This window comes from Lytechinus variegatus, chromosome 7 (assembly GCF_018143015.1).
Source record: "Lytechinus variegatus isolate NC3 chromosome 7, Lvar_3.0, whole genome shotgun sequence".
Lineage (NCBI taxonomy): Eukaryota > Metazoa > Echinodermata > Echinoidea > Temnopleuroida > Toxopneustidae > Lytechinus > Lytechinus variegatus.
In genome coordinates, this window is record NC_054746.1 from 21,550,328 (window position 1) to 21,577,683 (window position 27,356).

The 27,356-nt window shown below is 36.2% G+C and overlaps 1 protein-coding gene across 1 annotated transcript; it reads right to left on the reverse strand.

Moving 5' to 3' along the window:
- Window positions 1-25,989, reverse strand: LOC121418735 (putative E3 ubiquitin-protein ligase UBR7). The gene is made up of 10 exons (XM_041612813.1): window positions 25,797-25,989; window positions 15,377-15,510; window positions 14,908-14,968; window positions 14,383-14,478; window positions 13,925-13,978; window positions 12,752-12,860; window positions 11,403-12,148; window positions 10,434-10,596; window positions 9,477-9,538; window positions 1-8,084 (listed from the first exon to the last, which is right to left on the reverse strand). The coding sequence occupies exons 1-10, from the start codon at window positions 25,917-25,919 to the stop codon at window positions 7,986-7,988; spliced, it is 1,647 nt and encodes a 548-aa protein (XP_041468747.1). The 5' UTR covers window positions 25,920-25,989; the 3' UTR covers window positions 1-7,985.
- Window positions 25,990-27,356: the final 1,367 nt, after the last annotated feature.

Here is a 27,356-nt window from a genome sequence, read left to right on the forward strand (position 1 = left end):
TAACTTGTTTTGATATCTTTATTGTAATACCATTCAAGTGATCAAGATAAACAATGATGAAATAATCATAAATAGTCGAACAAGCTCAAAATTTGCATTTATGAGTTCTAACTTTGCTCAAGGGGCTGTCCTTCCTGAACATTTTAGCCAGCACATGCCAACTTATGCATAACAATCCATTTCATCCTGTTATTCTATTACTTGATGTTAACAGCAAGAAACAGGCTCAAACATTCAAAGAGGCTTGCCATAAATTAGTTGGCATACACTGATAGGTTCAGGTGGGTGTTTCTTAAAATCGTTCGTTAGTTACCAGCCACCTTAAGAACGACTGGTGATACCATCTTACATGCTACATTGTCACCAATTAACTGTTTACCATTTACGGGCATCTCTATATATGCATTCATTTTCATTCCAGATGTAGATTACTTTTCATCCTTGAAAATCAACCAGTGATAAAAATTGAGCCAAAACAAATAACCAGAAACAACACATCGTGTAAAACTTCCCATATATCAACACCAATTATAGCCATAACAGAAAATTACATAGGTTATGATAAAAGAACAAAATTGAAAAAACAATGAAGAAAAAGAAAGCGTGACCTTTTTCATATATCATATGCTGCCTTGGCATTGTAGAATAGGTAATATAAATGCTAACCTCATGGGATCCATATTTCAATAAAGTATTGAGAAACTATTTCAAACGTAAATTGCAGTTGTGGCAACAATCATTACTTGAAATGAAAACGGAACCAACATGCCCGCCAAAGTGTTTTGTACATGTTTGTATACACAGTACAGGTAACTCTGCCTAAGTCGACTTTCCATATCCATAAGTAACATGGACCAGATTATTCCAAATATGTGCTATACCTCTTCTAAGTCAAATTTGTCCTAATAGACTGCATGCAGAGGTGCTTTTCCTTTTGTTTCGTGACTCAAACCATGTATCTAGCCAGAATTGCCCAAATTTGTGGAACTCATCAGAAACAAAACCTGCACATTTTCTGAAGAAACTGTTCAACACAAAAACTGCTAAGATTTTCTACTTTCATCAGTGGAAATAAATAACCAATCACAACACCGCACTCATAGTAAAATTTGCGGACTGACTGGCTTATCATCAATGGCGCTCTTTGCATCATACCCAGACTTCTGGTCATCCCCGCCCCAAGCTGCGCAAAGGCTGAAATCCCCTGACATTGATTCCAGTGCCCACCAAATCCATTATTCGAACACTAAGAGCAGAGTCGTATCATCAAGTGATAAGAGCCATCGGAAGAGTAGAGAATGTAGCTAAGTGGATCAGCATGGAAGAGAGTGTAGCAAGCAAATTTGCCAAGAAATTTCTTGACCACTTACACAGAAGTGAAGGCGTATGACAAGGTATTCATGTTTGTACTAGCGTGGAGGAAAGTGGTGAAGATGAAGCTGCAGATTACTTTAAATTGAGAAATGGCAGATAAGTGTCATGATGATAGAGCTGATTTGTAAGCAAAAGGAATGTTCCTCATAATGCCCTCACATTGCAAAAATTACTTTCATTACTTCCTGCACGTGATGATCCCTGACACCATGCTAGTGATGAAATGACCCGAGCCATGCCATGGTAAAAATACTTTTTTTTGGTCTGTTTGCCAAGGGGGCTTTTTCACATTTTGTGACCAAAATTGCCCCCATGTACATGTTTTCCATGTAATATTTTAGTATAATGACTAAAGACCGAGACATTATAGGTGGTATGAAAGATAATTACTTCTACCTTGACTCTAGCTAGAATTAGCGGTGACATGATTGATATTGTGCAACCTTCAAGTTCAAACACACTACAGAGATTTTACATATTACATGAGAGGTGTTGGAAAACAAAATTTCATCTGTCATAGCTTGCTTTGTGCAACTTCAGACTTTCCTAACGTTGATTATCATATAATCCATACTATCAATTTGACTCCTTTAATCCTACCATACTGCAAAGTGTGTGAGATAAAGATGATCTTTCAATTGTCAATTTTAATCACCAACTCCTTCAGAAAATGAAAGTATGTAAAAAAGGACGCGGTAAAGTCAAAGGGATAAACTCCATTATCGCAAGGCGTCAAGGATGAGGATTTTGCAATTAATATTGGGCAGACACTTGGTCTCATCGCCAAATCTGTAAGATGTTCTAACTGCAAACGTCTAGTTGACAAAGTGACCTTGCTGATCAAAACTTTGTTTGATATATTTTTACTAATAGTGTATTTGTATAGTAGTGTAATAATTATTGTCTTCTCTTTTTTATATTAATCGAGAGAAGTAACAAAGATTTGAAACTAGGTTTGAAAAAAACAACAGAAGTGCAGGTGGTTGATGAAGAGACATCAAATTTCCATCTGGCATGGAACCTACTTCAAACAATCTAATTCAAGCATCTGTCGAAGTCTTCCTCTATATTGTTTCAACCACAGTTCCATTCGCTACAGCAATACACAAAACCAGCATTTCTTCTGGAGATTCTTCCTCTTCAGCAGAGACTCATTCAGAGAGTGAGACATCATCAGCCATTCTTGCCAGTTCAACTTCCACTTCTGCTTCAACTTCTGCTGTGCCTTCTACTTCAAGTCCTGCTGTGAACTGTAGTTCTACTTCTTCTGCTAATACTGAGCCAAATTCTTTGAGACGAGTAGTTACTACTTTGAAAAAAACAGCCAGTGATTTACTACTATAATTACTGTCTGGAAGTCTATGAGTGGGTTGTCACAAACAAATTGAACTGCAAACATCCTATTGGAGAACCTGGTCTGACAGGAGAGATTGATGAATCAAAGTTTGGGAAATGAAAGTATCATTGGGGGCGTGCCATTGAAGGGCAGTGGGTGTTTGGATGCATCTGCCGAGACGAGACAATTTTTTTTGTTCCGTTGAAAGACAATAAAAGGGAGAGCAACCCTAGAACTGCTATTTCGAGAGCATATCAAAGCTGGTTCTAATACTAGTATCATCAGCGACTGCTGAAAAGCATATGATCAGCTAGGATTGCAATGATTTAATCACTTTACTATTAATCACTCATTACACTTCATTGATCCTGAACAAGTGAACATACAAACAACATTGAAGGTTTATGGTGACAAGTGAAGACAGTTGAGTGAAACATAACTCAGAGAAGAAATTGGCTTTTGGACTGACCTCATGGAGTACATGTGGTGACATCATCATAGGGAAAAGGATTTATTTGAGAGATTACTTAATGATGCAGCAGAATTGTATAACTCAAACAATTAAATGGTAAGTGAACTCAATTAAATTATCTACACACTAACCCTAAGCCTAACCCTCCACCAAGATACATATGGGCAATAATGATCACAGAAATACACACATTTTTTAATTTTTTCCTAGAGCCATATCATGTACATAATATACATTTGTATATGTACATATACAAATATGGCTCTAAATAAATTTGTTCTTACTTTTTAATTATCAGATTTGTGTTTCTGTCATCAATATTGGCCACATCCATATTTTTTTCCAAATCTAGTGGAGGGAAAATATGGAAGTCTTGCCGATCTTTCGGCTAAAGGATTAAAAATCTTAATTTCAAAGGAAGTCAGCCCGTCCCGCATATGCACTATAGCGCTGCACAAAAATATGGGATATGGGATTAGGTTCACTTGCGCATTGATAAAATCCTTTCACTCGCAATCAATTAGTAACAAAATACTATTATTCAGTATACGCAGTAGTATATTTATGTGGCAGATGTACAAAAAATATAAAATCATTATTTTTATTGCCGTGCAAACGTGACACAGCAATGCCTTAGTAAACTTGCATATGCTTGGATAATGGTATCATCGCTCACATGTGATGGCCCGTCATGTCACATAACAATGTTGGATAGTCTGGGTGCTACCATGAAGGTGCTCAACTTTTGCCTAACACTTCCTCATCCACTACACCCAGCACATAAAGTCTGTGCCTTCTTGGACATCTGTCATATACGGAACCCGGGAAGGGACATCTTATTTTAATGAAAACCATAACTGAAGGGTTTGTGATTCCATCCAATTATAATGCTATGAGTAATAATTTGAGGTTTATTAACTAATGATTTCTAATATCTTTTCTTTTAAATGGGTCTTTTTTCCTTCTCAGATTGACTGCATTGTTCTGCTGGAAATCAACAATGACACCTTAAGGAATCACCTTACAACCTTCGGAGATCTTCTTTCTACAAGGGCAAAGCAGGTGTCAAACATCTTCAATTCAAACAACATGTCTGCTGGAAAGAATAAGATCAAAATGAGGAAGAAAAAAAAAGGAGCAGAAATGCAGAAAAGCCTGACAGGAAATTAGAAATAGGATTGCTTGACTATGACTACATGAAAGGAGAATAAAAGCAAGTAAAGATCCAAAGTGGTGGAGGAACTAGATGATGCCTTCGATACAGCCAATGATCTAGTGGTTAAAGACAATGTTTCAGAGATCATTGTCCATCTTGGCACCAACAATTTGTCTGATGGCGAGCCTAACAAAATTGTTGCCAAATTGATATCTCTCTGCTGCAAAAATCCTTTGGAGAGCTCAGGAAAGCTACAATATTAACTAATCTATTGTAAACAGGCTTTGGAGATAATCTCTTGGAAGCCTCATGGCGTAAATGCTGACCTAAAACTTCTGGCCAATCAGCGAGCATGGAGCATAATTGACAGCAAAAATATCAACATTCAACTCGCTGTAAATTGTTCGCGCAAAATCTTTCCCAGCACTTCCAGGCGATGAGGACCCCAAAGGGCAAAAGGCTTCAAGTACAAAAGAGCACCTGCCCATAAGATATGTTTAGTCCATGTATGGAAGATGTAATCGGTGGAAAGCACTTTGGTGAAAAGAAATGTTAAAAACAACAGTATAATGCAAATCATTTAGATATTCAGAACATCTTATTCAATTTCAATTTCTGGTCATTCATGGCCCCAAATCATCCTGAGATTACAAAACAACTAGACAGAAGGAATACAGGGAAAGGAATAAAGAGAGACTGAAGAACAAAGACCGTGTAAGAAAACAACAGCAGCATCAAAAACAAAGTTCCAACCCTAAGCTCTCCAAGGAAAAAAAGGATGCTAAAAGAAAGAGAAATTCTACAGCCGAAGCCTTGCGTAAAAAGAAAAAGAACATGCATGATGCCACTGCTCAAACTGGAGACCAACAGAACACTTCTTCAAATGCCTTCAAGCACTGGTCATCACTGATACGGAGTGTAAATAGAGTTCATGCTGCCCTTCCAAAAAGTCCAAGTAAAAAACTCCAGGTAGTGAATGAACTGCTCGATGACACCCATGCTAGTTCTCTGCAAGAGAAAAGAATGCGGTGAAACTCACCTACTAATGAAAGGGCTAAGAAAATGACAGAGGAAGCTATGGTTCTGGCAATGATATTCTCTGAAAGGAATGTCTTGTATACTTGTCTGGGCCGTAAAGATACAGTATACTGTGGAAAATATATGAAAGGTGGAAAGGTATACCAAGAAAAACATTACTTACTCTGGACATATAGAGAGCTACTTCCAATGCTCAATGAACAGTTAGGACAGACACTGGGAGAAGAGAAGAAGAAGATCAGCTATGGCACTTTTCAGTCCTTCATGACCACACATCATCATATCAAAAAAGTTGGCCAGACACAACACTTCACTTGCCTGTGTCCAAAGTGCAAAACATGGATCTCCTCATCCAGTCAGTAAATGCAAAGGAATTTTGCCTCCCCACTTCATCAAAAGCTTTGCTAATGAGTCTCAACCAATGCAACCCCCAAAACACAGACTGTGTTGATGGCACATTTGATGCTTGTCCTGGTCTCTAAGCCTTATCCAGTTGCTTTGATTCACTGAAGAAGGTGGATGATTTGACCTACTACCAGTGGTAGAAGCAGAAAGGAAAACACTATAAAAGGTGCAGGTAGAAAGCAAGGGTAAACGAAACAGCTCCTTAATTTCAAACGTCATCACTAAAATCGACTGACAGAGCATGCTGAAATGTCTTACAAGCATCAGCACTGGGAGGAAAATGAAGTCCTTATCCAAGTCGACTGCAGTGAGAACTATGAAAACAGACATCAACATGAGATTCAATCAGCATACTTTGGACACAACTCTTTCTCCATCTACACAGCATGCTTCTGGTACATAGTCCAAGAACCAACATATGCCAAGACCTACACCATGGTGTCAGATAATACAAAGCACAACAAGTTTGGTGCCTTTCAGTACGACCAGAAGCATGCCCATTTCTGGAGTGGCGGATGTACTGTCCAGTTTAAGTCCAGATTTTGCTTTTCCCTTCTCGAAAGGTCCCTTGAAGTAACCTGGAGCTTCTTTGAAAGCCATCATGGAAGGGATGTCATTGACGCTGTTGGAGGTACTGTAAAGGCTGCTGTCTATAGAGATGTCTGTGCCAGAAAAGTCATCATCCAAACAGCCGAACAGTTTGCCATATATGCAAACAGAATTCTAAAGGTGACTGTCCTCTTCATGAAGTCTGCAGAAGAATTTGATATCTTTTGCACTATTGCAATTCCTAAAACACAGGCAGTTCACTTTGTGAAACTCTATAGAGTTCTACCTTAACTCTTAGTTCCAAGCTTGTGATCCTTGCATGGGCACAGCTGTCTATGAGAATGGATCAGCATCATACCACGCTGCTTCATAATGTGATATATAGTTCAAACTGTTAGTACTACACACGCATGTGTGTAGTAGCATCAGAAATATAGTAGACAATTTACATCTGAATACCATAATGTTTTCTCTTTATTCACATATTGTCATTTTTTGGTGGGTGGGGGGGTAAGCCAAATGAATGTCCATCCTGAAGTCATACATCAAGTGGAAAGGACTAGAATGAGGATATACACATTATCAAAATGTTTTTGATTAATAACAAACTCAAGAAATTCACAGCTTTCATATTTTCTTTTTAATCAAAGACTGTTTTCCTCTATATTGTTTTTACATGATACATTCTGTCCATGATAGTGAGGGAAACAACACACATACCTCTAAAGTAAGACTGAAAAAGTTTTATCTACTAGGAACCCATAGAGGCAATACAGGCATAACTGTTTGAACACAAATGGGCACTGTACAATTGAAAATTTTAAGAAGTTAATCAATGAGCCACTTTGGACACCGACGAGTTATGAATTCATGTTCATTTACGCTCCTCTCTATAATGTAACATAAATTAAGGTAGATACAAGAGTTGAGTCATGAAAATAGAAATTCAAAGTATAATAACCTGTGGTCTATAAGTCGCACTTTGACTTAAGCAGGGTTACCTCAATGATTCCATAAGGAAGTAATAATTACTGAGAAATTAGCAAAATTTATTATGGCATTTTGTGAGGTTAACAATTCTTTTATGTATACTTCAACTTGTGTCATAATACACATACCCATGTGTGCTAATCTGTGTCAGTGATGCTGATGGTGGAACTATTAATAACAATTTTGAAGCCTTTCTATCAAAATCATTAATGTGATTTCTTGCAATTAGCTTACTGTGCACAGAACTATCACTAAGATTATTTTGAGAACAATTGAACTCACAATACATTTTTCAGAATTTTTTTTAAAAAGGAGCATAGTTCATTTTTTGTAGGATAAGTTGGTATGTAGAGTGTAGACAAATGGCATTATCCAGTTATTACTAATAAAACTGTGTGCACTGGTCAGGCAACTGCCTCCTCTGTTTCATGAAAAATGTGGCCTTTTGAGTTGACAGCTGAACTACCTTTTATAAGTAATAATTACAGACCATAAATCAGTTGTAGATGTAGAACAATCACCATGAAAGCACATTCTGGCTAAGTATTTATTTCAACATGGAATATCAAAACCTGCTACATGACAGATTCCTGACCTTTCACCTCAGAATTTCCTCTTACTATGATTCATCCCATTGGTCAGTCTTCTCGCCATGATTATTTCATTCAGCGACACATGTACTGCATGCTCGTTGCTGATCCTACTCTCTGTCTTTTTCTGTTCAGACTTTCATAGAACTCCTGGATATCACTGGCTGTCACCACCTGAAAATAGAAGCCATAGTATGATCAATACAGAGCATCCCAGAAAAAGACAAAGCCAAGAATTACCAATGATTTATCACAACTTAATCACAAATACAATAGAAATATGGTCTACCAGTTTAAAGCTTAGGAGTCTCGTATTTCATCTGATTCCACATTTATGCATAAGTGACTTAAGACAATTTTGAAAAAGGGTAACCTAATAGAAGCTTAGCAGGTAGTATCTGAATTTCAAACAGAAAATAACGTCGACAAAGTTAAACGAAGGCTCTTAAATTTGATACCTCAATTACAGGAAATGGTCTTTCAACAGGTCTCCCACTAAAAATACATTTGGCACATTTAAAGCTTGTAGGTAGAAATAAAATGGACAGTTCAATAAAAACAAGTGGAATGCCTCTGGCGGTCTCACCTGCATCACGCGATTCAATATAGCAGCAGTGCTGACTTTGAAACTACTATAACCCGTACAAGATGTTCAGTGATACTTGGTTACTCTTATTTCCATGTTTTATGAACTAGACCAATACACTTACAGAGATATGATGGTAATTCAACAAATACCCCCAACGTGGAAAAAGTTCATTTACCTCACATGACCTTTGACCTTAATCATGTGACCTTAAACTTGCACAGGATGTTCAGTGATACTTGATTACTATTATGTCCAAGTTTCATGAGTCAGATCCATAAACTTTCAAAGTTATGATGGTAATTCAACAGATACTCCCATTATGGCCAAAGTTCATTGATCTTTGACCTTGGTCATGTGATCTAAAATGCGCACAGGATGTTCAGTGATACTTGATTACTCTTATGTCCAAGTTTTATGAACTAGACCAATATACTTCCAAAGTTATGATGGTAATTCAACAAATACCCCCAATTTGGCCAAAGTTCATTGACCCAAAATGACCTTTGACCTTGATCATGTGACCTGAAACTTGCACAGGATGTTCCGCGATACTTGATTACTATTATGTCCAAGTTTCATGAATCAGATCCATAAACTTTCTAAGTTATGATGACATATCAAAAACTTAACCTTGGGTTAAGATTTTGATGTTGATTCCCCCAACATGGTCTAAGTTCATTGACCCTAAAAAACCTTTGACCTTGGTCATGTGACATGAAACTCAGGCAGCATCTTTAGTAATACTTGATTAACCTTGTGGCCAAGTTTCATGAACCAGGTCTATATACTTTCTAAGTTATGCTGTCATTTCAAAAACTTAACCTTTGGTTAAGATTTGGTGTTGACGCTGCCACCGTCAAAAAAGCGGCGCCTATAGTCTCACTCTGCTATGCAGGTGAGACAAAAAACCACCATTCAAATATTTTGAAAACTTTATACATCATGCACATTATATGGAGAAAAGTAAACTTCCTTACCTTTCCTTGTTCAGCAAAGCTACGTAGAAAATCACTAAGGGCTGACTTCATATCACGGTAGCCTGAAGTCCATAGAACACAGACGAAAGAAAAAAAATACAAATCATAAAAATACATATCCTCTTACCATACCTTGAAAATAACATCTTGAGAACTTTAGGTAATATCTGGTACAATACTTAAGCAGATACCAAGACTAATTGTAATACACTATTCTAAATGCTATTATATCTCATGGACTTGAAATCATTTGGGAATACCCTTCAATCAAGTTCCACCTAAAATATAGTACAAATGGTACATAACCTGTCCATCCTTAGTTTCAATTCCCTTTTAAAAGAACATCTAAAATACTCATTATAACAAGAATTTAAAAAAATTAATAAAAAATTTACAAAGTTTAATAATAATGATTTCAATATTAATAGTTTGCTTTAATATAGCACTTATAACATTGGAATGGCAAAGTACTATATGTTTTTCCCATGGTCAGTGGATTTTGACTTGCCCACATACAAGATAGGGACAATCCATGGGGAATATTCCAGCTACAAGTAGACAATGAAGACACTCTCATTGGTAAGAAAATTACTCTGACATTCACATTATACCTGGTGGGTGTTTCATAAAGATGTTCGGTAGTTAAAAGCGACTTTAAGAATGACTGGTGATCCCTTCTTGTAAATGGTATATTCATTGGCGATGGTTTAGCGTGTAAGAAAAGGTCACCAGTCGTTCTTAAAGTCGTTCTTAACTTATGAACAGCTTTATTAAAAGACCCCCTGGTTTCTCTACAAAAATCTGGGTGAAGAGTGGCCAAGTGCATATTGCCACCTTGCCAAAAGGACAATAATGCCTCTTGGAAGTTCAAACACATGACCCTCTGATTAAAAGACATGAGTCAGAACTGTAACAGGACACTTCCATACAGAATTACTATTAAGTGCAGGATCTTACCATGCATCATCTCGCCTTGCTGGACACGGTCCATGTTAGAAAGTGCTTCCATCCCTTGATCGTATTGGGACCTTTTATGTTTGCCTTTCCCCCTCTCTTCATATGCCGCTACAGAATCAGTTGGGTCTTGCAAGAAACTCACGTTCAGTCTCTCATACATTGCCTGCAAAATGGTTAATTAAATATTCAGTAAGGTTTATTCATATTGTAACACTGGAAATAGCAGCCACTAGGCTGAATAATGACTTTTTTCTCAATAGATCTTATGCATTGACATCATGGCGACGCCACTGCCTGAAGCCACTGCGCGTTCTGCAGCAAGCGCATCTCTGAAAACTCTGTTTATGCGTAACCGTTCATCCTTCGAGGGAGTGTGCTATGAGATTATGATGTCACATGCATAACGTCAATACAAGATAAATGTCACATCAATGCAATCAAGATAATATGCAAATTCATTCGACTAGAAATATTACTGAAGGTGGCTATCATAACAGCATTATATGAGGCAGATGTTAATAATGGCAATATGTGTCTGGCACTCGCTCTCTAAGTTTTCCCTGATTTTCGTCATTAGATTCCCTTACCATGGCAATGTAGTACCCGACACATAAAATAATGTGTCTTGCATGTGTTCACTCCAAGACCAAATGTGTGTACATGGTCCTTTAAGCATTATACAGAAACTGAAACACTAGTTTGCTCCAAGATATCAGCAACGGATGGGGCAAGCAAGCGACCACCCGCGCCATCCACATGCCTACCCAAACTGTCAAAGTAATCATCACTATATTTATAGAAAACGGAACACATGCACAAAATCCTTTGACCATATATACCTCCTTCACAAGTCCATGAGCACAGAAAGCTTCTTATTTTTTCACATACAATGTTCAGGAAATAAAATAATCAAAATAGAGCAAGTCATGCACCAATAAAAGCAACTGGGAAATAATTCTTTTCTCTCACCTTGCATTCTGGACAGGAACAAAGCTTGGTTCTCCACCCCATTGGCCAGAAAACAGCACCTTTATTTCTTTCAATTGTTCTGTTTCTAAGTTGCTTAAGTCTGCAATCATCAGTTTTCAAGTTCTTGTCTTCCTCTGCAGTATCTTGTTTGGAAACCTCAACATTTTCTTCCGTATGAACTTCTCTTTCACTAGGAGTCAGCAACGTTGTACAATTTGAAGATGATGAAGCAGTCTCGGATGTTGAGACTTCATCCTTTGCAGCTGATGGCAGAGTTGTAGGTGTTGAAGCTGATGATTCCACTTTAACGGCATCACTATCATTACCACTGCTTGCTATACTGCTTTCCAGGCAGGTATCAGTCCTTGTAGCATCTCCTGCACCAGAATCCTGTTCAGGAGTCTTCATGGAGTCTGTCGAAGATGATACACCATCTGATCCAGGAACTGCTGTAATGGACGAAATGCTTGACAAATCCCCTTTCCTTTCCACTCCTGATGACACGTTGTTAGAAGAAGCTACACCAGATGTCTCTGCATCTATTGATATCTGGGGATCGGTTCCTTCCGTCTGTGCTTCATTGTTCATGGTCACACTATCACAAGATGTTGAGGCTACCTCCTTGGTTTCCACTGAATGGTTATTAACAGATGGACCACCTGTCGCTTCAATCAAACTAGGTTCCTTCTCTTCCATAGTGGTCACATCAATGTTAGAAGAGGTTTCATCTTTGACAACTTTTGTTTCTGTTTCAATAAACATATCAAAATAAAATTGTAGTGAATCATGGTGTAAACATGCAGACTCACTTGATTAGATGGGCAGGCTAGCAAAACTACAACATCAATCAAAAATGAAATCTTACAAGAATTTTAAGAATTGTTAAGGGGCAAGCAAAGGGTATGTTTTCCCTGAGAACATTTATGACCCTAGGTAGTGTCTGGTAAAGAGTTGCCATAAATTGAAATCATCTATTTAAAACTATGCAAAACCAGCAACGCCATAATTGTCACTGACAGGAATTTATTCCTTAATTAAAAGAACAAGCATATGTGAAGGAGAAAGAAAGAGTGAGAGAGGGAGAGGGGGTAAACTCTCGACTATAAAGATGTACACTATACACTCAAACCTATTCTAGATGGCAAAGATCACTTTTATGGTGTCACTAGCTTTCCATATAGAAAGACCGACTTCAATCAATTGCTATCTTCATAACATGGGACTTTACAACCATCTTAATTCATATTAAGTGTGTTTTAAATCAGGGAAGTAATCTTTCACTAGTTATCTATGTAATGTAGGGTATACACGTTGTTGGAATATGGCACATGCAGATGAAATGTACATACCTACACTGTGGAGATTATAGTTCCAGAGAAAGTTACATCTGTCCATGCATGCCTCACACACCATTTCTTGGTAGCCATCACTGTCTGGTACACTGGCACAGCCAAGATGCTGTTTGGTAAAGAAAATAGATGTGTATAGATGCGCATTTATATTATCTGAACAGCATGTGCATGCATCTAAACCAAGGAATATCATCACTGCAAAGAAGTCCTTGATCTCAATATTTTTGGAAACCAATTTTTTAAATTATATCTATGACATACAGATAAAATAACTTCCTTAACACAAATGCTAAATTTTGTATTTTCCATAGGCTCTTTAAAGGGTCTACCTACCATGTTTTAGTAGATAACAAATTTACAAAAATTTTGTAGAATTGCTTCAAGACAAGACCTCTTGATTCAAAACTATTTCAATTTATTCAAATTAACAACCACTTGAAATTAAGCGCAACTCTGACTAATGTCACATATTGAGACCGATTTTAATCCGTCTTTATCATAAGTCAAGGAGTCTGATTAATTATGTGAAGCCCATCCTTCTTATATCACTGCAATGTGTTTGATATTCGGAGTCAATATGTGATTTCCAGTATAACGTTGTGTTGGAGTACCATAAACACCAGCACCACCCAATACAAGTTGCCAGAACTGACCAGTTGTCATTATTCAAATGGTCTTCACAGTACAAGACACTTGTGCTTCTTAGCCCAGCAAAACCATCAATATTTTGTCAGATCTGAGGGGCATTTCATGAAAGTTGTCAGCACTGACTAAACTTGTCAACACTGCCAATTTCATTGAAATCCTTGGTTTTGATTGGCTGAGAAACACTGGCCTGTTACTATGGTAACTGTCGGAAAGATAACTTGTCAGTGCTGACAACTATCCCCTGATTTGTCAGAAGACTAATCAGGCCTTCATTTTTGAGGAGCGCGATTGCGCCGGTGCTCCTACCGCGCTCCTTAAAAAAATAAGGAGAGCAATGATTGATTTGTTCTCCTCATGGAGAGCGATTCTGAGGAGGAGCTCAATTGAGCTCCTCTAAAAAATAAGGAGAGCGATTTATTGAGCTCCACGAAATCATAAACGTGAAGGCCTGACTAATGTCAATGACCCCCCCCCCCCGGGCTTTGGAAGTTAGGATGAAGGGGGGGCGGTAGACATACTTACCCTCCCATGAAGCCAATCTTCACAAACCACACACTGGATCATCTCATCCTCAATCTACATTGGAATACATAAAGAGAACAAAAACCATTATCTTAGTATAAAACGCAAAAGGCAATGAAATAATTTTTGACTATTTTTTTTGCAATTTCAGGGGTTATTTTGATTCACCGAGGGTGGATCCCATAAGTAAGTAATTTTCCATTGCGTAAAAGTTACCAGTCACATTTATGAAACCGCCCTTTATTATGATTTAATACATGTACATCTTTACACACTTTGATTTTCATCAATCCAAGTATTCACTGACAATTAAAATCACATTAAAGTTACCTAAATGAAATAAGAAGATAAACAAATTCATTGCAGACAAAATAATCATTAAGAGAATTTGATTGGTCCCCAGCTTCTATGAAGTGACTTTAGCCATTAGTGAAAGGGATCATAATTGCAATACTTACTGAATCATCAGGATCAGGGTAGGGTCTCTTGCACGTGCAATAGGCACCAATGAAATTGTGATTGTATTGGTTTTCTGCATTCACTGGCTGTTTAATCTGAAAGAAATAAAGAGTGACACCTAATGAATGAAAGATCGTAAGTACATGGTAGTATTCAGATGGACGACTGTGAAATATATCATGGTATCCCCCAACAGTACAGCTAGTAGGAGGATGTGGATAATGCCCAATACAACAGGGTATCCCATACTCTTCTACAAAAATTGGAGGGGTAGATATATATCTAGATATTCAAAGATGTCGACTCTCCTCTACTGGAGGTATAAATTCATCATCAAATCCAAAAGACAAATAATGATACAGGAATAAATCTAGCATCAATACACAGAAAAAAAGCATCAGCTATCAGCTGGGAAATAAAAAAATAAAAATTCAATTCAAGGATTATTCAAAACATGAGTTGCAGACAAATGGTTGAATCAGTCTTGTATACTATAAAGTACAGACAAAGGGGATTCGACTTACTTTGAAAAGCTTGCACGTCAAGTTGGGAAACTTTGAATTCCCACAGTCACAACGGAAGTTCCTGTATGAGAAATGAAAGGAAATTTAACCCAGCTTCCCACATTGGGCAAACAGATGTTGACATAATTTAATTTTACAATGACAATGTGGATCCTAATTGATTGATGTGTGTTGTTCTAAAGACTTCATGGTCAAAAGACAAATCATTTCTTAGGCACCTCACATGTAAAAATACACAACTACAGACGCTTGCTCAACTCAAATAATTTTTAGGAGTTATTTACCATGGGGATACTATAATCTATTTACACTGTTGAATTCATTTACCAGAATCTATTCAACTGTTTAATTAATTAACCAGAATCTATTTATACTGTTTAATTCATTTACCTTTTATTTGTTCATGATCATCGTACAGAATTTTCATCATCATAACTGTTGTAAATTGAAATTGAGCATTGAACCTTACCTCTTTGTGTATAACTCCACAAATTCATGACCTTCATGGCATTCATAGCTGCAAGCTAAACAGATGCCAGCCAGGAAATCTTGATTGCCTCTGCATGTCAAGCAAGCATAGAGTGCTTGCCTGCTCACATAACCCTGCAAACAGTAAAGAAATAGATAGGGCAGAGTGGGATAAATAAGGCCCCCTTCTTTCATAATTCTAATATCTTTTAAAATTTAATGCATAGTAGTAGAAACATGATTAGATGTCTAATGGTAGGTATACATTAGACCTACATTATCCTTCATTACTTTGAATCAAGAGGGTAGTGGGTTCAAATCCCAGCCATGGCGTAATTTCCTTCATCAAGAAATTTATCCACATTGTGCTACACTCAACACCCAGGTGAAGTGAATGGGTACCTGGCAGGAATTCATTCCTTGAAATTCATGTGCACTGTAATCTTAGTTACAACTAAGATTCAAAAGAAATAAGAGAAATAATCAATCTCATTTTGCACATTGTTGCCAGGGGGTCCTTATTTTCCCCTATAGTCTCACTCTGCTTCGCAGGTAAGACAAAAACTATTTTGTGTTGCTTCAAAGTAAAAATAGTTCAGATTTACTGATGACAATCACATGAAAAATATTTCATTATTTTTCCCAAAGGCCCCATTTACTCTATTTATCAATCCTATCTCTAGAGGCTTAATCCTATCAAATATTATGAAAAAAATGACCGTCAGATTGTGTTTTGACTGTCACTGTAAATATATTATCATGTTGATACACTACTGGAAATGGACACTTTCAGTGTACATAAGCCAGTGTGGAGATGTCTAGACTGTGTTTTACTGTTTTAACAGATGTAACCATACTTCAGACTTGCCAACATCTGGGAATGAAAAAGTGTATTCTGTGATTAAAAAAAGTGTATTTCCCCCCCAAAAAAATGTATTTTAGTGATAAAATGTGAGGCGCACTTGCTCATCGCGGCGCTCAAGCTACATGCACACTGCTCTTGCAGATGGAAAAAAAAAACATTTAAACATGTGTATATCTCACCAAGGTTTTAACAAAATGATTGAAGAAAAACAAGTTACCTGAAATTACATTGATCTAATAACCATATTTGTGTAATTTTTATGAAATAGAGACATATAGAGATGATTTTTATCAATAAATTATGATTTTTTTTTACAAAAACGTACTGCCGTATTTTGGTTGCAAAAACGTACAAAGTACGCCCAAAACGTAGCCTACTGGTTGGCAGGTCTGATACATGTATATGTCGTTGTTTTACTCCAGGGGGCCTCATTTGTATGTGTAAAAAATTGAGTAGGCCTACATTTATGTGCAGTGATTTCACTCTAGAAACTGAATTTATTTATGTTTCTTAAAAAAAGAGAGCTCTAACAGGGCCTTTGTAGTATGTATACAAGTCTAAGAAACACATTAAAAACTGATAAAATATATTAAAGCTTAATTTTTATCCTTCTTGATACTTGTAATAAAGTGCATAAAATGCTACATACATATTTTACACTCAGCTGCTCACCCCTCAAAAAAATTGTAATCAAATGCCCATTGTCTCTAAAATCAAAACCTACAAAACAAATTGTTGAAACAATAGAATACACTTGTATTTTTATTTGGTCATACAAAGTACAAAAGGAATGAGAATTTTCATATGTAAAAAAAGTCCCAGTACATACATGTATACAATACTAAAGTTTAAAAAAAGCTTGTAATTTATATCAGAAAATAGAGAAATACATTATTACAAAACAATACTTTAAAGAAATTCATTAAGAAAATTATCTACATGATGCTGTTTTGATGCCAACAAAATTATATAAATTATCTATCATGATCACCTTCATATGGCAAAAAAGAGGCAATTGTTATTTTGCGTAATTAATTAAAATTAATTAGAAGAACTTATTGTACACATATTAAGAAGAAAAATTATGAAGTGCCATGATTACACATCAATTGAGCTTTCTTTCAACTTTCCATTGATACCTAAATTACTTAAAAGGGCTCAAAAACAACTTAGTTAGAGCCTGTTGAAGACTTGGGTTCAAAATGGTTACAGAGTCACAAAAATCCATTGACTTTGACTTTACATTAAAATGGCCACATATTTGGATGAATATGCACATTTCTTATTATCACTTGATTTTGAAATGTATTTAAGAGCTTTTCATTTCAAATGATACCAAATTAATTGATATTTGATGATTTTCATTTTTTTGTCACATACGGTATACTGTATGGCAGTGTATCCTATTGCCGGACACCTTTATTTCAGTGCTTTAGAAATGACAAACAGAGGAAATACAATCAAGAAAAATTATCACTTGCTATTCCAAATATTCTGAAAATTATGAATACGATGAAATTATTTTATATTTTCCAACAGTTTTCTTTGCACTGCACCTGCCGCATACCCCTCTGCAAAAAAAATTACATCATATTTCCGGACGCGCGCCGGACAGGTAATATTATTCTTGATTATAATGATGTATTGTAAGAAAGAATTGGTGTGATAAATTCTAAGTTTTTGTTGGCTTTCTTGTATCAAATTCTGAGCAGATCTTTGTCATAAATTTGTGCATGTTAACTGATTTCATTTTTTTTTGATTGCGCGTTTGATCTGGCACTTTTCAGTATTAATGCACGTTCATGTCGTGACCCTCAGTCATCAAGTTCTATCGATGCGCTGTCGATCGTCGACGGCTCTCTATTACGGTAAACCTCGCGCACGGCTGGGTTACCGGGTACCTTGAGAACTAGCCGTCGACGATCTGATCGATCGAGCGGACGAGATTGAAATTCGGCAAATCAGGTCCGTATTTACATCAGAAAATAGATCAATTGTTAATGCAAACCTATAGGCCTATGTTATATGATATTATGATTTAAGCATTTTCTGTCATTTTAGAGAAAAATCAGGTAAAAGTTGGATTTTTTCGCCTTGTTTTTGCAATCTTGTTCTTTGAATTGATCTGTGAAATTGAACTGCGGAAGGCTTACGGTACGAAATTGATTTCGTACGCAGTAATATGCGCGTCCGGAAATATGATACTGTCCAGTAATACAATACGTGACTAGATCTATACTAGGCCTACCTATTATTACTCCGTCTAGATCTCATAACTTCCCAGAAGGAAAAACCAGTAAGACCAGTAATTTTTTTACTGGTTTCCAGTATATTTTTACTGGGCCAGTTAATTTTTAACTGGACCAGTAAAAATCAACTGGAGACCAGTTCCAACAATTGCATTCCAGTTGAAGCAATTTGTAATACCAGTTAAATTGTTTTTCATTACACTAGTGTTACAGGTCCAATAAATGGTTTCCAGTAGATTTTTACTGGTTTCCAGTATATGTTTACTGGACCAGTAAAAATTAACTGGAGACCAGTTCAAACAATTCCATTCTGTTTACTGGTCCAATAAATAATGACTTTATTTCAAGTCAGATCATTTAACAAATTATGAAAAATGAATCTTGCAATTCAGAGAAAGTTATTATCGTTATCATTTATCATTGCTATCATCATTGCTGATATAATTACCACAATATTGTTATGATTATTATGATCATTGTTGTAATCATTTTTATTACTGTTATCATTGTTATTGATATTGTAATCATTATTATTAATATTATCATAAATACCAAGTATTAATATTATCATTAAAATAATTATTTCCTCCAATTATGATTAAGATCAAAGCAAGATGTATTCCTCTAATATAGTCAACTGGTCTATAGTAATTCAATGTTTGAAATTAAACTGGTCAAGACCAGTAATACCAGTAATTCTGATGATGCTGATCACGTGGTTTACCTCATTTGCATATTTTCTGTTTTTTAAAGAAAAATCAGGATTTATTATGGAATATCCTTGTAATAGCACTCATTGTTGTTTAATAACCTTCAAAATAAGTGTGTGAACTAATTCACAATGAAAATGTGTAATTTCATACATCACATTCAAAATAACAGCAGAAAGATTAATTTACTAACAATTTTTTCCATCACATTTCACTGGCCATGGTATATAACAAACCAATTGCATGTAATAAACTGATCCAGTAAGACCAGTACGAGGACCAGTTCGACCAGTACGAGGACCAGGGGGCCGTTTCATAAAGCTGTTCGTAAGTTAAGAGCGACTTTAAGAACGACTGGTGAACCCTTATTACGCGCTAAACCATCGCCAATATACCATTTACCACAAGAAAGGATCGCCAGTCGTTCTTAAAGTCGCTCTTAACTTACGAACAGCTTTATGAAACGGCCCCCAGTTCGAGGACCACTTAGACCAGTGACACCAGTATGAAGACCAGTGAGACCACTTGTTCACTGCTACCACCCTGCCTGTGGGGAATCTACAGGTAGGACTATGGTATGCCAATGTTGTCCAGAGCACACACTTTAAAAAGTCATTAAAATATCACTTTTGTGACCAAAATTACTAATTTCTGTACAGTTGCAATTTATTTTTCATTCGTAACTTGGGAATAATTTTTGTATTCACCAGAGCGCTCAAAAACTTGAATTTTGGGCATATTTTTGTGTACGCCCTCTATTGGTGGAAAGTAATATGGCAAGAAAATTTTCATTTTTTTATCTCTATTTTTAATTAAGAAAAAAATGATTTAAAGTATCAAATTTAAATAAGAGCCAAGTTGTATGAATAATAGGTGTAATGGAAACTGTCTGTGTAAAAACATCAAGCATTTGCTCCAAACAAAAAGAGAAAATTAGCCAAACATTGCCATCCTTATTTTGCCACACATGGAGATATAACTGAGAACAAGGTTATATCATAACCTTGTTCATGGAATGAGTGAGTGAGACCAGTAACAACCACCAGAAACAAGAACAGTATAAAAATCCAGTACTTCAAGACCTGTTTGATTTTTAACCTGACCAGTATGACCAGTTAACCGATGTTCCAATTTCCAGAGTTACCAGTTAAAATTATATAGGGCCTACTGGTCTAACTGTAGCTATGTGCGAATACGGGGCATCGCGAGCGCTGGTTTTGGTGGCACGGTTTTCGCACGGGTTTTGCTGCGAGTGGCATCGCCTCTGTCTGGGCGGCTCATTGAAAATGGGGTTTAATGCGCATGCGCACATAGTAGGTGCAATCTCGTGCCTTTTAACAGACAGCTGAAGATGTGCTCTTTCTGTACATATAAGTTTCAATGTGAAAACTCGCCTGTAAAGTGTGGATATCGGAGCTTGAAAGTTCATCAAATTTTTGGACGCGTAAATGTTCGAAATTTTTTTATGGTAAGTAAAACAAGAATCCGATTAGGTATACAATTTGACTGGAAATATATATCAAAAATTCCAAACTTACGCGATTCTGACGTTGCGCAGTCCAGATATAAGAGATGCCAGCTACCCTCGGCAGTCGAGCTGCCCGATGCGCCTGCGGTTGGCAGGGCGATGCTACCCTTGTCACAGCCGGTCTCTCGGCAGTCGAGCTGCCCGATGCGCCTGCGGTTGGCAGGGTGATGGGAGCGGTCGATAGTGAGTCGTTCATGCTGGATTGAACTAGATCGTAAATTGCTTACTTGATGATTATGTTGTGCCTTTTGGGGGAAATCTCTGTCATTATACCGTAGATAATTATTCTGATATTGATTTTAATACATACATTTGTCACAGAAAGATTTTATCATCCCAAGGTTATGTGACTCAAGTCAAGAGTCTAGGTGGTTGATTATCGTTTCATTTGGAAACTGGATTTGCTTTTGACAGTGGAATATCAATGTTGACTTTTCTAAAATTAAATTCATGGGTGGAAATCCCAGGGGGACACGTCCCCCTACCCAAAATAATAGGGGGACATGTAACAATAATACATTTTTTTTTCTTTCTTTTTTTCTTTTTTGGTCAAACTTTTTGGGGTTAAAATGACCTTACAACAGTTTGGTCAAAACTAGTTAAAGTTTTGACCAAACAAGTTAAAAAAAAAAACTTTTTTTTTTTAACTTGTCAGAGTTGCCAGCATCCATAGGCGGCGAAAGCTGGGGGAAGTGTACCCCCCCGCCCTTAATTTGAGGTGGGGGACGATCCCCCCACCTCAATTTTTTTTTTTGATAACCTTTTTTTTCTTTTCTTTTTTTTTTTTGCTTGTCAAATTTAGTTTTCTGCGTCCCCCTATAATTTTTGGTTGATAACCTTTGGTGTATTTTTTTGATTATCAAAATAATTTGGTGGTCCCCCCTAAAATTGTTGGCTTTCGCCAGCGTCCCCCTACCTTTGGGGCCAATTTCCGCCCATGATTAAAATGCAAAAAATTTGTTGTTTAATTTTTCACTCTCAGAGGAAATATTTCACTTCCACTATTGTCTATATTTTTTTCTATGTTATTCATTTTTTTCTATTTTATTATAATTATTTTTTTTTTTCAAGAAGGGTGCAGGAGGGGGGGGGGGTTGTGTTCATAAGTTGAAATGGGGATGGGATTTGTATAAGTTTTTGTGTCACTTTTGTTCTCTTGTTTTGAGTGTTGGAGCTTTGATGCCTGTTTTTGTTGCTGTTCAGAGCTTTATTTATGTGCAGTGATTTCACGCTAGAATATGAACTTATTTTACATTAAAAAAGGAGTGCTCAAACATGGCCTTTGTTGTAATCATACATATCTAAGAAATGCATATATTAAAGTTTAATTTTTATGTTTCCTTCTTGATACTTGAATTACATGCGATGCTACATCTTTACACAATCAGACTCTGCTGCTCATCCTTCCTAAAAAAAATTGGAATCGAATGCCCACGGTCTCCAAAATGAAAGCTACATTATCCATCTATAAACAAATTGTTGAAACAATAAAATACATAAAGAATTGGTGAAACAATCAAATACATCAGAAAAGCACACTTGTATATTTATACCATACAAAGTACATGTACAAAAGGAATGATATTTTTCATTTGTAAAAAAAAAGACCCCATACATACATGTACACAATACTAAAGTTGAAAAAGAGCTAATTGTAATTTATATCAGAAAAACAAAGAAATACATTAGAAATTACAAAAACAATACTTTAAACAAATTCATTTAGGAAATTATCTACATGATGCTGTTTTGATGCCAACTAAATTATATACAAATTATCTCTCATTATCACCTTCATTTGGCAAAAAAAAGAGGCGAGTAATTGTAATTTGCATAATTAATTAGAATTAAAAGAAATTATTTTACGCATAATAAGAAGAAAAATTACCAAGTGAATTGATTACACATCAATTGAGTTTTCTTTCACCTTTCCATTGATACCAAAATTACTTCAAAGGGCTCAAAAACAAAGAAGTTAGAGCCCATTGAAGACTTGGGATCAAAATGGTCACAAAAATCGGTTATGCACTCCATTGACTTTACATTAAGACAATGACCACAAATTTGGATAAATATGCGCGACTTAAACTGGAATAACTTTATGATTTCATGATGAAAATTTGAGTTCTTGGTATCATTTGAAAGGTCTTTTTAAGGGCTTTCAAATGATACCAAATTCATTGAGATTTGAGGATTTTCATTTTTTTGTCACATACCTACTAACTGGTCCAGTGAAACTGTTTTTTCCTTCTGGGTCATTCTTTGTAGGTATGTGACAAAAAAAATGAAAATCCTCAAATCTCAATGAATTTGGTATCATTTGAAAGCCCTTAAAAAGACCTTTCAAATGATACCAAGAACTCAAATTTTCATCAAGAAATTATAAAGTTATTCCAGTTTAAGTCGCGCATATTTATCCAAATTTGTGGTCATTGTCTTAATGTAAAGTCAATGGAGTGCATAACCGATTTTTGTGACCATTTTGTGACCATTTTGAACCCAAGTCTTCAACGGGCTCTAACTTCTTTGTTTTTGAGCCCTTTGAAGTAATTTAGGTATCAATAGAAAGGTGAAAGAAAACTCAATTGATGTGTAATCATTTCACTTGGTAATTTTTCTTCTAATTATGTGTAAAATAATTTCTTTTAATTAATTCTAATTAATTATGCAAATTACAATTACGCGCCTCTTTTTTTTGCCAAATAAAGGTGATAATGAGAGATAATTTGTATACAATTTAGTTGGCATCAAAACAGCATCATGTAGATAATTTCCTAAATGAATTTGTTTAAAGTATTGTTTTTGTAATTTCTAATGTATTTCTTTGTTTTTCTGATATAAATTACAATTAGCTCTTTTTCAACTTTAGTATTGTGTACATGTATGTATGGGGTCGTTTTTTTTTACAAATGAAAAATATCATTCCTTTTGTACATGTACTTTGTATGGTATAAAAATACAAGTGTGCTTTTCTGATGTATTTGATTGTTTCACCAATTCTTTATGTATTTTATTGTTTCAACAATTTGTTTATAGATGGATAATGTAGCTTTCATTTTGGAGACCGTGGGCATTCGATTACAATTTTTTTTAGGAAGGATGAGCAGCAGAGTCTGAGGGTGTAAAGACGTAGCATTGCATGTAATTCAAGTATCAAGAAGGAAACATAAAAATTAAGCTTTAATATATGCATTTCTTAGATATGTATGATTACAACAAAGGCCATGTTCGAGCACTCCTTTTTTAATGAAAAATAAGTTCATATTCTAGCGTGAAATCACTGCACATAAATAAAGCTCTGAACAGCAACAAAAACAGGCATCAAAGCTCCAACACTCAAAACAAGAGAACAAAAGTGACACAAAAACTTATACAAATCCCATCCCCATTTCAACTTATGAACACAACCTCCCCCCCCCCTGCACCCTTCTTGAAAAAAAAAAATAATTATAATAAAATAGAAAAAAAAATGAATAAAACATAGAAAAAAAAATAGACAATAGAGCCATGTGGAAGTGAAATATTTCCTCTGAGAGTGAAAAATTAAACAATAAATTTTTTGCATTTTAATCATGGGCGGAAATTGGCCCCAAAGGTAGGGGGACGCTGGCATCGGCGGCGAAAGCCAACAATTTTAGGGGGGACCACCAAATTATTTTGATAATCAAAAAAATACACCAAAGGTTATCAACCAAAAATTATAGGGGGACGCAGAAAACTAAATTTGACAAGCAAAAAAAAAAAGAAAAGAAAAAAAAAAGGTTATCAAAAAAAAAAAAATTGAGGTGGGGGGGGAATCGTCCCCCACCTCAAATTAAGGGCGGGGGGTACACTTCCCCCAGCTTTCGCCGCCTATGGATGCTGGCAACTCTGACAAGTTAAAAAAAAAGTTTATCCCCAAACTGTTGTAAGGTCATTTTAACCCCAAAAAGTTTGACCAAAAAAGAAAAAAAGAAAGAAAAAAAAATGTATTATTGTTACATGTCCCCCTATTATTTTGGGTAGGGGGACGTGTCCCCCTGGGATTTCCACCCATGAATTTAATTTTAGAAAAGTCAACATTGATATTCCACTGTCAAAAGCAAATCCAGTTTCCAAATGAAATGATAATCAACCACCTAGACTCTTGACTTGAGTCACATAACCTTGGGATGATAAAATCTTTCTGTGACAAATGTATGTATTAAAATCAATATCAGAATAATTATCTACGGTATAATGACAGAGATTTCCCAAAAAAGGCACAACATAATCATCAAGTAAGCAATTTACGATCTAGTTCAATCCAGCATGACAACTCACTATCGACCGCTCCCATCACCCTGCCAACCGCAGGCGCATCGGGCAGCTTGACTGCCGAGAGACCGGCTGTGACAAGGGTAGCTGGCATCTCTTATATCTGGACTGCGCAACGTCAGAATCGCGTAAGTTTGGATTTTTTGATAATTCAAATATATTTCCAGTCAAATTGTATACCTAATCGGATTCTTGTTTTACTTACCATAAAAAATTTTCGAACATTTACGCGTCCAAAAATTTGATGAACTTTCAAGCTCCGATATCCACAATTTACAGGCGAGTATCCACATTGAAACTTATATGTAGAGAAAGAGCACATCTTCAGCTGTCTGTTAAAAGGCACGAGATTGCACCTACTATGTGCGCATGCGCATTAAACCCCATTTTCAATGAGCCGCCCAGACAGAGGCGATGCCACTCGCAGCAAAACCCGCGCGAAAACCGTGCCACCAAAACCAGCGCTCGCGATGCCCCGTATTCGCACATGGCTATTTTTTGTGGTATGAAAATAAATTTATGTTTAATCTTTAGTTTAGATTTATCTAGTTATGATTATGGCACAAAGTCAAAGACACAGTCCCAGGGCCCCCTACTCCCCTTCATACTAATCTCGCACAACTAATGTGCTATGCCTAGGAATAACGCTTCTGTGTAATTCCAATATCTATATCACACAACTGTGCTAATCCCTAAAAAAATGTGTGCAGAAGAATTGACTGTGCCGCCAATGGTAATGGCCTCCCGTATGACTTTCTCAAGCTTCAACTCACCATCGGGTATGTGCAACATTTATCATCACTATCGCCAAGAACTGCTGCAGCTTCTTCTTCAAGTTCATTATCTTGCTGCAATACATCAACCATAGAAACTACGTCTTGATCTTCGTTCTCCATAATGAAAGCCGCAAAGAATACTTTGAGTTTGAGTTACTAGCTTTCACGCATCAGGCCCAACAAGAATAAACGTGCAATTCGCTCTTTAATAAATAGAGACAACACGACCATACTGTGCCTTTTGTTTTCCAAAGATCCCGCGCCTTTAATAGATAAATTTCTCTTTTCCAAGTAATTTAACTGCTCTTTTCCTTTTTTAAATTTATTCATTTCAATTGTTACTCTCTTTCGGGCGTCTGTCTGTTTGTTTGATTTTCTTTTTTTACTGATAATTTTGCTCATATTTTCAAGCAGTATTCAAGTTCGCATTGCTTACAATAATGGCAATCCATCTTCTGCAATTGATTTTATGTTCAATGATATTATACGTCTGATTTTTTTGTCAAAACTTTTATATATCATTTTATATTAAATTGTTATGTAGAAGAAAAAGAAATGAAATCAAATTACAAATTGACAACAATTTTTTTTTACAAACATTAGGTGACCCAGGAAAATCAACAGAAGCTCACTCATCATGGAGCAAGAAAAAAAAGAGCTACCCAGGACCAAAATCCAATTGAAACCAGTTGGATTTCCAACTGGTTTCAATTGGTTTCAACTGGTTTCAATTGGTTTTAACTGGAATTTAACAATTTCCAGTTGAAACCAGTTGGGCAACTGGAAATCCTAACTGGAACTAGTTGGGCAACTGAAATCCTAACTGGAACCAGTTGGGTAAATGGAAATGACTTCCAACTGGAAATGATTCTAACTGGAACCAGTTGGGTAACTGGAAATCCTAACTGGAACCAGTTGGGCAACTGGAAATCCTAACTGGAACCAGTTGGGTAACTGGAAATGACTTCCAACTGCAAAATGATTTCTAACTGGAACCAGTTGGGTAACTGGAAATCCTAACTGGAACCAGTTGTGCAACTGGAAATCCTAACTGGAACCAGTTGGGTAACTGACTGGAAATGATTTCTAACTGGAACCAGTTGGGTAAATGGATATGACTTTCAACTGGAAATGATTTCTAACTGGAACCAGTTGGGTAACTGGAAATCCTAACTGGAACCAGTTGGGCAACTTGAAATCCTAACTGGAACCAGTTGGGTAACTGGAAATGACTTCCAACTGGAAATGATTTCTAACTGGAACCAGTTGGGTAACTGGAAATCCTAACTGGAACCAGTTGGGCAACTGGAAATCCTAACTGGAACCAGTTGGGTAACTGGAAATGACTTCCAATTGGTTTCTAATTGGAAATTTTCCAGTTACCTAACTGGATCCAATTGAAACCAGTTAATTTGCATATTTTCTGCCAGTGTGCACAGATTAATGTTTTATGAGATTCATCATAATTTACAATGTATCTATTTAATTTTTTTCAATTTGAAGTTCCACACTTTTTTCAGATAAGTGTTTCCAATACTTAGCAGTGAAAACCATGTT